The 12,513-nt window shown below is 40.7% G+C and overlaps 1 protein-coding gene across 6 annotated transcripts in view; it reads right to left on the minus strand.

Annotated features, from left to right (window-relative positions):
* lef1 (lymphoid enhancer-binding factor 1) overlaps window positions 1-8,350 on the minus strand; it is a 41,683-nt gene extending 33,333 nt beyond the window's left edge. For 3 of the 6 annotated variants that reach the window (XM_086211674.1, XM_086211673.1, XM_086211669.1), the window contains exons 1-3: window positions 7,364-8,349; window positions 5,567-5,633; window positions 4,391-4,518 (exon numbers count right to left, since the gene is read on the minus strand). In XM_086211674.1, coding sequence (XP_086067800.1) covers window positions 4,391-4,518; window positions 5,567-5,633; window positions 7,364-7,573 — 405 coding nt within the window. In that variant the 5' untranslated portion in view covers window positions 7,574-8,349. Of the gene's footprint in view, window positions 1-4,390; window positions 4,519-5,566; window positions 5,634-7,363 lie in introns of all 6 variants that reach the window. The other 3 variants (XM_086211671.1, XM_086211670.1, XM_086211672.1) reach the window with 2 other exon arrangements.
* Window positions 8,351-12,513: the final 4,163 nt, after the last annotated feature.

Genomic DNA, 12,513 nt, shown 5'->3' on the forward strand with positions numbered 1-12,513 from the left:
TCAGGCTCCCACTGACTCAGCTGGGTTTTGTTCTTAATGTGGTACAGCACAGTGCGAGTTCTATGGCTAAACTGAAAAGTAGCATCACCCAATTAATATTATGAATTTGTTGCCTTCCTAGATTAAATACTGTCACCCAGCAAAGCCATTAGAACAGTTTGTATACAAACCAAGTAACAGATTAACTGGTGTCATCAATAAAAAAATACATTTATATCCTCAGCAGTTAAAGACTAAACTTTTGACATAACTGGCCCAAAGTTTATAGCAGCAGAAAATAAGCATTACACCACAAATCTCCATTTACTGAGAAAGAAATACCAATACAGACAACTGAGTGTATTTACATGCAGTTAAGTGACCAGATTATGGGCCGCTTTCTGCAATAACTTGTTTTCTTTAACTATGTAAATAAACAACATGGTATTCATAATTGGGATGGAAGCTTAGGAGAAACAGACTCTAGGCTTTTATGTCCATATGAGCATGTTAAAGATCAGGACGGAGAAGTTGTAACAGCAGTGTGATGGCATGATAGAACAGATTAAAGCTGACATCAGTTTAGTGGATTTCTAAAGCCAAATAGTGAGCCACTTGTAAAACATTTTACACAGTCAAAAAAGGAGAAAGCCAATCCTCTCACCCTCGAAATGATCTCAATCAAAACAATTAAGGTGAAATCTATAAATCACTAACAAGGTATTGACATTATTTGCTTTCACCTGATTTCTCCAATAACAGGTTTCTGGCGCTTCGTCTGTGGCCGGGAACACAGACCCCACAAACATGTTTAGAAGGATATTCATCAGCCAACTCTCTCAATAGGTTGTTAGCTCGTCTGTGATTGGTCGTTTTGCCCCACCCTAAAGAGGATACTGTTACCTCGATAAAATCCACTATACTCCAACCAAATACTTTTTTGTCTGTAAACTTAACTATAGTATTTAAACACTGTGAAACATCAAAAATTGAAATCTTCTTTAACTGCATTTGTTGGATTTGTTTAGCGTAGCCTCGTAGGCTCCCTTCCTTTGTGTGAGTGTGGCTGCACATCGTGGCACAACAGACCGTAACAGTCATGATGGTCGGCTTTGTTGCATCACACTTCCTCCTGCACATCTCCACGCATAAATTAAATGTGACTATTGGTAATCATTTATTTGCTCTTAATGGCTTCACCCGCCATTATTTTAAATACACAGAGAAACTCAACACAGTGACAGACGTCCAGCTGTCAGCGGTGTTGTATTTGTACACACAGTACACTGCACTTGTGCCAAAACTGACACAAATGCCCTTTGCTGAGCCTTTATACTTGCCTAAGCGCATAACGTTCAGAAGACTCCACAACAACCAGTCACAATGAAAAGCATAGCCGCCAACCAGCAGTGGAAGAATTAATGAGCTCCATTCTTGGGAGCAGCAAACACCTCTGTTTTTGTTTGCATGGAAACGAAGACAATGAACAGATTTTGATTAATATAAGCCCGACACTGACAAGAGTGTAAATCACTATATAATTACACAACAGTTTCAAGAATCACGTAACGCCAGTGCATGTTGGCTCCCTCAAGAAAGAGTGCACATCACATAATGAAGAGATTGTAAGCTCATGCTGAACTCTGCTCAGGACAGCCAGACTCCACATGCTAAACAGATACAGGTTTAGGGTTAACGTCACTGTATATATTCATAACACAGAAGCAACTCTCTGAAGTGGCCAAATCCACATTAACCATACACTACATGCAACTGAACAGCCTCCAGCATCTTCCCATCACAATCTCAGCTCTTGCGGTGAAGGAGATTTATCAAGCTAGAACCACCTAAAAATCTGCTGACAATCAGCAACTCGCTACAGCTCCATCGTGACTGGACGGCATGTGCAGGAATGTCATGGTCAATAGAAATCAATCTAAACTACTGGGATTGGGGGTGGCGGTGAAGCTGGGAATGGAAGAGAATGAAAGAGAGAATTTGCCTTTGATCTCATTGAAAACCGATCCCAGGCCTGCCGATACTGTGGCTGAGGTGGCCAGCAGCGCGCTGACATCAGTGAGAAAGCCAGAGGACTGTTCTCTGTGTTTCTGTGTGTTCCTGTGATCCTTCCACCAAACTCTGGCTCTTTTTATTGGATAAGTGAGAGAATCGTATATAAAATGACTACCGTTTTATTGAAGACAGGATGAGGGGAAAATTGAGTTTTTCAAAAAAAAGAAGAAGAAGAAGAAGAAGAAGAAGAAGAAGAAGAAGAAGCAAGCACGGTGAATAAAATGAATGTGGGGCTTTAAAAGTTTTGGCAGCAAGTACACCGCTTAACTGCCTGGCCTGAGGGGTAATTTCCTCTTTTACTGTCAGCTGGTCTCCATACAGACCTCTTCAACTTTTTCAATGTGTACAAAGGAATAATTGACAAAATTGAGCAGAAAACAAGCCATAATGGGAGAATTTGGAAAGCATCATACTCTAGCTTTCGTAAACGATTCTATCAGTTGAGTGAAGAGGGTGAATCATGAGGTAATGAGGATCACGTTTTCTCCACAATGTCACATACTTTTAGCCTCTGAAACTTTGGCAAAAGAGTGGCAATGCAATTTTAACATCATAGTTGCGTGTGAATAAAAATCCTTTTCACACAGCATGTGGCATCTGCCCCCGACAATCACATCTGCCTCCTAGACACTTCTTGAACTAACACATTTCACAACTTTGCCCTGATGAAACCAACTCAGATGCTATGCAAAAGCACAAACAACCCAGGGCTCCTGCTTCTTCTGCACCATGTGTGAGTGTTTCCTGCACAGAGACACCAAACGGAGACTGGTTGTCTTCCCAAGTGTGATACAGAGACATGTGCATGGACATAACAGGATTAGAGTGGACAGCTGCTAGTGTGCCCTGCGTTTTATGTCTGTCTTGAGAGGAGAAATTTGCAAACGGGACAGACACAGGAAGCCGCCAGTGAAAGACCTGCAGCTGGCCCAGTATTAAGACTGTGACAGGGACGATATCTGCGACAACACACGTCACCCCTGGATGGTACCACAGGCTCATCTGCAGGGCAGCCTCAGAGCCTCGGGGCCTCCTCGGTCACGCTGGGTAACTGGAGCAACCAATCATTTCAGATTTGAACAGACTGAGAAATACTGAATATCTCAGGTATATACTGTGTAAAATATGACATGAATTTTGTTTCTTAGGTTACATTAGATGGTCAACAATCCTTTTTTGCGAGGAAAAACCCTGAGGCACAACACAACAGGAACGCAGACTCACACAGGAAGAACGATAAATAAACATTTGGATTTTTATTCTACCTGAAGTGCTTTCATTAACTAATGCCTTTATTTTGCCCAATTCACGTTCGGATAAAACTGAACAGCTTGCATTTTTACAATTTTACAGGGAAATTTCGCCTATTAGATGTAAATTTTCATGTGTCAGATTTATTTCTTGATAAGTAAAAGTTTACAGGAGACAAATTTGAGCCCAAACATTGGCACGATAAAAGCAATTTCATACTTGTGGAGGTGCCACCATGAAAATTCCTGGCAAGTTGTTACATTTTAAAATAACCGCAACAAAGAAGTACTTGTTATGATGTTTTGATTTTTTTAATGATTATTTGGGAAATTGTTTGGTCAACAAAAGATAACAAAATAATAATGATTTTGCACCCCGAAACAAATATAAAGGCAAGGCACGATTCTTTTGTTAAAATGTACAACTGTTACTGAAACCTTAAAGTATTTTAAAATGCCATTCAAAAGGAGAATAACGAGCCAATTTTTACATTTGAGGAGCTCATAACTGCAAAATGTGTTTTTTCTGGTGCTGATTTTGTGATACTGCGATTATTCAATGTAATTTGAATTCACTTCTTGTATGTGCTTTGTAGTTTCAACGAGTTTTTTAATAACAGACCAAACATCCTGTTTTAAAAGGAGCAGGTCAAGCAGAGGGCCGACTGGTAACGTTTACCGAGTCATTGCTGTGACAGCATCTACAATCAGCACCAGTCTTCCCATTTCAGCTCATATTCAAAAGGTGGGAACTCAGAGAACTTTAACCTGAGCAGGTGCAGCCTGACATCAAATCGCCGCTTATCTTTCATCTCGTTGCTTTGCTCTCAGTCATAATAAGAACTAAACCTATAATCAATGATTTTACTGATGTCATATAATTACCTCACAATTTAGCAAAGCTCCATCAGTACCTTTGTACTCTTTATGGCTACTGAGTGACTTCAGATGTCCACCTCTGTTGCAGGCGTTTGTTTCAGAGGTTTTTACTCTCAGTTCCAAACAACTGTTCCACAGTGAGCATTTAACGTCACAATGTCTCGAATTTAAGTGCGTTGAATTAAAAAAAAAGAGAGAGAATAACTAACCGTTCTGGGCATGGACGGCGAGAGGGAGCCATTGTTCATGTAGGAGTCATTGCTCATGTTGCTCATCATGATATAGCCTGGGTAGCCCGAGTATGGATGGCCTTTACTGTAAATGTCTTGATGCTTTCCTGATGAAGATGGGAGACAGACAAGTTAGTGAGTATTTGTAGAAGAGATTTACAAAAACAACAGCAAGTCCAGTCAACATGTTATAAATCACAAATTTTAAATATACTTCTGTCAATGAATAATAATGGGAAAGCTGAACACAAAGTTCACCCGGCATGTTCAGATGCGGTTATGATATCGCTTTAACCCGTGCCCTATTTTGCCCCAGCCTTTTGTTTGTGCCCTTCCTTGCAGTCTTGGAGAGGGGAGCCGTATTATGCAGAGGAACAATGGAGCCCCTCTGTGCCAATTAGCACCAATTAGAAGAACATACAGACTGTGTCAAAACAGGAGACGCCCCAACTGTTCCTCTATGCCTTTGACCAGAGAGAGAGGAGGGGGGCTTTATACAAGAGGCCTCAATACAACGCCACTCAACTGCACGCTGTGTAATAAGGCCAGGGGGGTTGGGAGTGTTTGTGGTATTTAGCCTGATGGCAACATGGATCTTGTTGTGAAGAAAGCCTGTGTTTGGTTTCGAGGGGGATCGTATTCACAAGTGAAAGGGGAACAAAGAAGAGGCACACTCCTCCTCAAAGTCCTAATGATGACCTGCAGCGGCGAGGTCAGACAACAATAGAGAGAAGGAACGGGGGCACTGTGTGGCCTTGCAAACGAGACCTGCTGTATTTGGGGAAAGATTTTACTGGGGTGCTTTTACAATAAGACAGCCTGACAGATATGTAGTTCTGCACTATCTTCACTAGGGTTCCCTCATAATGATCATTCCCGCTTTTAAATGTGAGAGTTAAAGTGATTATTCATCCACTCTTTAGTCTTTGTGCTCCACTGGTGCAGGCACCCTCATCTGTGATAGGTAACAGGTAGCTGTGTCCATGAATGTGGAGCAAGTCTGGGCAAGTCTTGGATCTAAATGTCTCTGGGAGAAGCAGAAACAGGGACTCTGATAAGATCCTTCACCTCAACTTCTCCAGCTTTTAAGGCAGCTAAATGACACATCGTCCTATAGAGCATGCTGACTTAATGAGCTCTTATTGTGGCACTTACCATCCTCCGGATGGTCTCTGTGTTTTTCATGGTATGAATCTTGCGGTATTTGGGACTGTCTAGCTGCCTGGAAGAAGAAAAAAAACAAAACAAGAACAGGAGATATTAAATGATGGTGAAGAGTTTAAAAAGGACTTTAAATGCAGTTAGATACACAGACAGGTCTCTGAAGGGCCAAATATTGTCCTTTTGTTTGTCACTTAAGCGGAACAAGCACACACAAACACACCCAAACCAATATCTTTACAGGGGTGATGGAGCATCCTTCCTCAACGCTTCAAAAGAACCACTCAATTAAGCTTCTTGTCCTTAAGGAGATCTTAATAACATGGGCCGACTCTCATCTTATTTCCCCTTCTAAATTCTAATTGTATTTTTGTTAAAAAGCTCTGCAGGAATTGAAATAAAATCATCCCAAATTCATCAAGGAAAAAAAATCAGGAACTTTACATTCAAAAATCTCCTGTATTTCACACATCCATTTTCTTTCTCTACTCAGTTCAGAATTGAGGAGAAGACCTCTTTTTTGGGAGTTCAGACCCCTCAGGATGCTTCAAACTGAGTGAAGCAACTTCACTGGATTCCTAATTAACAGTCAGCCTGTGTCTTGTGTGTCTCCAGGACATTTGGTGGATGCGTACAGCCTCGTTCAGCCCCAAATTCCATTAACACCGCGGTTAATGAGAGAACATCCTACTATCTTGGAGCTGGAGGAGCAGCATCCTGCGGTCGGTGCACTGGTACATGGATGCTGAGAAACACAATTTCACCTGTGTGCTGTCTGCGCTAATAAAATCCTATTTATGTCATTTCAAGTGCTGAATATTCAGCGTGTGAACACATCAGATTGTGACAATTCTAGAAATATTAAAAATGCATTATTTATAATTCTTCCGTTGAGATTTTTTTTTAATGAATTCACATGCTTGACACATTTATACATTTCACTGAAAACATCATGTGGCCTCTTCTGATCACACACGAGCTACACAGATTAAATGCATTAACAACGGGAAATTATAAGATTAAAATTAACAGCTATTATTATTGAAATATGTCTCATAATTGTAAGATTATATTTCAAGAGCTGGGACCTCTAGAGTAAATTAACGATCCTGCTATTTTTTTTTTTTTGTGAGTTTAAAGATTTGTGTTTTATCATTGCATGTGTGTGTTTACAGCTGCTGGAGGTTAAACACAACGATTAGCCTTCCTTTTACAGGCAGCACAAAAGGCCCCAGTCCTTTACATCTTGAATATTTTTTCTCTTCATATTTTACTCATAAATTCATTGATCTACTGCTTCACAGGGTTAAGTCAACACTGGGGCCTGCAGAGTTTCCAATTACAGGGTGCTTCTAGGGCGGAGTGTGGAGAGGAGCATCTTTAGGGTTTCTACAGCTCAACATCGGAGCTAAAGCTTGTGTTTTTAAATTAAATAGCTTAAATATTATTTCAGCTCATGATAAAACTAATACTATATAAATACAAGGGGAGGAAATAATTTGTAGGTTTGTTATTTTCGTCCATCTGTGTAACTATTTTGACTTTATTGACTATAAGAGTAAAAGGCCAAATGAAAAGCAGGTATTTGACTGTTGAAAATGATCCAGTAAGTTTGTTAGGAGGTTGTTTGTCCTCTTGGATGGAGTTCAAGGTTGATACCCACCTTCCTCCATTCCTCATCATTCAGCACATCCGTGATCACACACACTCACTCACACACACACACACACACACACACACACACACACACACACACACACACACACACACACACACACACACATCACTTACATCGTGGCTGTTGCTGTTTGGGCTGCTCTCCGACTCGTTGACCAGAGATGACTTGATGTCCGCCAGGTCTCCCTCCTCCTCCGAGTGACTGAGCTCGGCGAAGATTTGTTCTTTCTGTGGGTCTCCTTCGTCTTTGAACGGGATCATTTCGTCTGTGGCGCACAGCTCCGGGTCTCCGCCGCCGCCGCCGCCGCCTGATAACTGGGGCATTTTTGGTTAACTCTGGTCGTTTCACCGAGAGAACACACACCCAGAAGTGTCAAGAGACTACAGGGAGGGGAAAACTCCCACTAAAATCCGAGTGTGAAATCGTCCCTCTGCTTCACCGGAGCGACGAGTCACCAGGAGGCGAGGCGGCGTGCAAACACGCTGCCGGTGCGTTTTCGTGAAGCAACAGGGGGAGTGTGTCAGCGTCCTTCCTCGCCTCTAAAGTTCAACTAAAAGCACGGAAAGTCTGACCGGAAAAACTTGAAATGTGAAGGGTCAGAATGAATGTCCGGTGCACGCCTTAATGTCATGAGGTAAAAATTAAAAAAAAAAAAAGGAGACGAACCACGAGTTAAAATCTCATCAGTGTTTGCTTGTTTTTTCAGTCAATACACAGAGTTGATTTATCCTATGAGATGTCTCATTTAAAACGAAAAAGAAAATGTATAATAGGAGAAATATTTCCTCGGTGGTCCAGTGAAGCAAATGCGTCCTTAAAAAGTTGAGAACAGCAGGCGAACCAAACCAAAACACCGTCTGGAGGTGATGGACTGGAGGAAAAAGCGCACAGTTTCAACTCTCGGATTAGTCAAAGAGTGACGCAGAAATACATCCTCAAAGATGCTCAGATGATGAGGGATTAAAGCAAAAAAGTCGTAAAACAATCAAAAAAAGAGAGGAAAAAACACGCCGTGGAGCGACTTCCCACTGCTCCCGCAGCGCGTCCACAGTGTAATGTAACCAGTGTGTGTATGTGTGTTGGTAATGTAGCCGTGCTCCCTCCTCCTCCTCCTCCTCCTTCTTTTTCTCTTTCTCTCCCAGTCACCGGGAGGAAGGAGAGATGAAAGGGAAGCCGAGGCTCTGATTGACACCGCACCGATTGACACTCCTCCTGAGAGAGAGATTTATACGCAGCTCACAACAAATGGGCAGAAGGGGGGGGGGGGGCTGACACTGATGGGTTAAAACAATCAGGATAAATAAAAATGATAGTAGAGAAAGAGATAAGAGTGATCGGATCTACACGCAAGGGCTGGTAATGCTGTGATTTTTAGTGCGCAAAAGGTGAAACAAAAGGCGTTTTAGTGCGCTTAAATATAAATGTATACGGTATTTTTTCTAGTCTAGCTGAGTTACATATATATTCATATAAATCTTTGTGTATTTTCTTTGCCTCGTTTGTTTGAATCAGGGTGTTTTAAAGGTTATTTAAATATTAAAAATGTGCCATTCCTTATGAATAAAATACTTTAGTTGATTAAAACAATAGAGGGCAGGCCAGAGGTTTCTAAACTTTGCCTCAGACTGATCCATTACCAATAGGCTGAAAACATGAATATTCAGTCATTAGCCCCCATACACACACCTGCAAAAAAGAAGGAAATGAGTGTATGGCACGCACACACCCACACACGCGCACACTGAATTAATAGGCCTAATGTGAAGTGTGCAAAGCAAAACAGGCCATGTGGTAAAAATGTTAAAATAACATCCCAACTTAATACTTTGATTATTTCATGAGAAAATAAAATAAAGCACATATATATATACATATATATATATATATATATATATATATATATATATATATATATATATATATATGTACATGTATGTGTGTGTGTGTGTGTTCGTGTGTGTATGAGTAGTGAGAGGTTGCGTGAGAATCACAGTCGGGATGGGGAGGCAGATCTTTATAAAGCGCGGAGGTGGGGTTAGCGGGGCGGAGCCGCGGCTGCCTTTGATCTTGCAGCGGCTGGCTCTTTCATCCCCAACCCCCCCCCCCTCCTCCAACCCCCACCCTCTTCCTCCCACCCCAACCCTCTCTCCCCCTGACTACCCCTCTTCTCCTCCTCCTCCTCGCTCTCCCTCGCCTTTGTATGACTAAATTTGGTCCGAATGTGGAGCCGGGCCAACATTTCCACGTGTGCGTTCATCCCAGCTGAGAGAGAGAGAGAGAGAGAGAGAGAGAGAGAGAGAGAGAGAGAGAGAGAGAGAAGGGGGTTCTCTTCCGGGTAAGGAGACAGAAAAAAAAGATCAAAGGCTTTTGGGTTTTGGAAGCCGCGTGTGGATTCGAGAGAGAGCCGGGACTGGCTGCATTCCAGAGAGTAGCGGAAGGCGCGCGCTCCTACGCACACAATCACGTACATACACTGGGAGCACGCACGCACGCGGTATGGAGGCACCAACACGCGCCCACTGCAAGAGAGAGAGTTAATTAGAAAGATTTCGCACATGCAGACCAGAACAACCAAACCTTTCATTAAAAGACTCATATTTCTTGTTTTCAGCCAAAAAAGAAGTCTGCGGTTCTACCTCATTAACCGTAGTTCTTTAATTTAATTAGCCGCAGTTTTCTTTCTGGCACAATTCGAAATCTTGTTCCTAAAACCACGCTAATAGGAACAACCACAATTCCTTGAAATGTATTTTCTTCCATATCATTTTCACCTCGGATATGCTTTGAATCATAAAATTAAGAGGATGGGGACATCAAGAAAAAAATTCATTTCTGGTATCAGAGGCCTATTAAGGAAAAGAGACTGGCAGGCCTGCAGGGCCTGAGGTGAGAGCAGATCCAAATGTAACAGATTAAATAAAACACAGGCCTTAAGTGCTTCATGTTTGATTCCTGGCATTTTGATATATTATAGAAAACAACAAATGAGACATTGTCATGTGTAGAAATGACGCTTCTTCAGATGTGAAGCTGCTTAAATGTAATTTCTATAATGTGTTTCAGAAGCTCCAAATTGCCTTCTGTTTAGGGTTGAGTATCATCAGAAAGGTTTGATACAGCCCTGATATACTGACTCTGATACCAGCTCCTGCCATTTTATATCGACTAAACCCTTTTAAGGAAATGACAATAACATTACACGTTACAAATCCTAGGTTTTTAGTCATTTTCAGCAGTTTGAGAACATAAACATATAAATGTGGTTAGTTCATTTGTCTTTTTGAGCAGGTTAGCATTTTTCTATTCAAAGCAGCTTTACATCCCTGAAAAATCAACAGCAGCTTGATTTTTCTCCTCAGATGTTAAAATGTGGTGTTAAAGACTTGGCATCGTCTGATCCTCGACAGGAATGAAACATTTCCATCAATGCCATAAGAGTCCTGTTTGCTGCTGTGCTTCTGTTTGGTTCGGAGACTGAAGGGCGAAGAGCCTCAATCAGAACTGATGAAGTTTCCTTCACAATGGCTTTTACTGCATTTAAAAAAAAACACATACAGATAATAAACATATATTTACGGGGCAAACTGGTTGGAAATGGTTGAACTGAGGGAGCTTAAACAACAAGGTAAGTTAATGCAGAGGAGTGGAAGCTAATCAGGATGTCGCGTTTCAGGTCTCATCCATGAAACAGAAAAAAAGAAAACGTGATAATAAAAAGCAGACTTTTAAGAATGAAACAATGAAAGAGCAAACAAAGAATGAATAAATTTTTTGAAATTCATCGCAGCTTCATTCTTCAAATATGGTTGTATTTATCTTCCAATATCTGATATGCAACTGATTTGATAGCTGATATTTAAAGATGGTGAGGTATATATTTACTTACACACACACACACATATATAAATAAAATATACATATAAACAAGTTTATATATTTACATTTTGTACATACTGAAACACACATGTTAACATCCTGAATTTGAAAAAGTAACATTTAAATTTAATTCTAAAACATTTGGAAAAGCCCATATATCATTATTTTGCTTCATTGTGTCCTCATCATTAATATTAGCATGTATCTTTTAAAAAAGAATCAATATTTGCAGATATTGATCTATCCCTAATTATTCAAGAATTGCCCTCTGGGGATCAATAAAGTATTTCTTATTCTGATTACTGCTGTTGTGTATGTGACATAAAATATTTTGCTGTGTATTTCACCCAGCGAGAGAAAAAAAGTGACAGAAAACATAAATTAAGAGAGCAAGACAGTATTAACCCATTCATGCATTCATTCATTCTGCGCCATGGAAATTTCGTACAAGAACCCAAAAGTTGAGTTTAATTTCATATTCTGGTCTTGCAAGTGGAGGGAGTTTGAAGAAGTCTTGGGTGAGTGAGAGATTCATTATTTAATGCCCTCTGCTGCTCGATGGGAAGCTGCTGCGGAGAAGTTCATCTTCCTGATTAGAGGGCCTAAGAAAAGGGGTCATTTGTTCACCGCCGGGATACTACTGTGATACACATATTACACTGTGGATTTTCCTTTCAATATCTGTCTCATTTACCTAATTACTTTCAGCAGTATAGCAGCAAATCAAAAGCGAAGATGAAGATGAGGCTTTTGTTTGCTGTGCGATGATTCTAGTTTAGTGACTTGATGAGGAGGCAACCGACGACAGCCTCGCTAATGAAGGCCAAACCACCTTACTGACATCAAAATATTCTCCAGCGAGGCGCTATAGTATCACTGTGCTGGTTGTTAATATAACCAGGAAAGTTGGATATGAGATAAACAGAAGAAAAGGAAGGAGGGTAAGAAAAAAGAAACAGAGCTACATTAGCATTTCTCTTCTAATGAGTTCATAAGAGTGACCCCTCTGGATCTCACATGAAAAGGAAGAGTTCCTGCTGCGTTGTGACCTGAATTCAGTTGTCTCTCACTTTAGATACTACATTTTGCATGTTATATAAGGGCGAAATATTCTATACACAGGGCATAATTCATCATCAGCGGATTTCTCATCCTTCTCTTTAAAGACCGGAAGACATTCGGAGGGATAAAATAAATGTACTAATGGTCTACATATTACGTTTAAATGTAGTGCGTATGTAGCAGATTTTGTTTTATATGACTTTCCTCCAGAGTTAAGGGATCATATCAGTTTAGCAGACAATACAAATTGTGTCAAACAAAATGCTCTTTGTTGGAACAACACTCAGTCAAGGTCCTCTTTAGATCTATTATTGTCTCATCTTTT

This window comes from Aulostomus chinensis, chromosome 8 (assembly GCF_037954235.1).
Source record: "Aulostomus chinensis isolate RoL2024-O1b breed Wild chromosome 8, RoL_Achi_v1.0, whole genome shotgun sequence".
NCBI classification, from domain to species: Eukaryota; Metazoa; Chordata; class Actinopteri; order Syngnathiformes; family Aulostomidae; genus Aulostomus; species Aulostomus chinensis.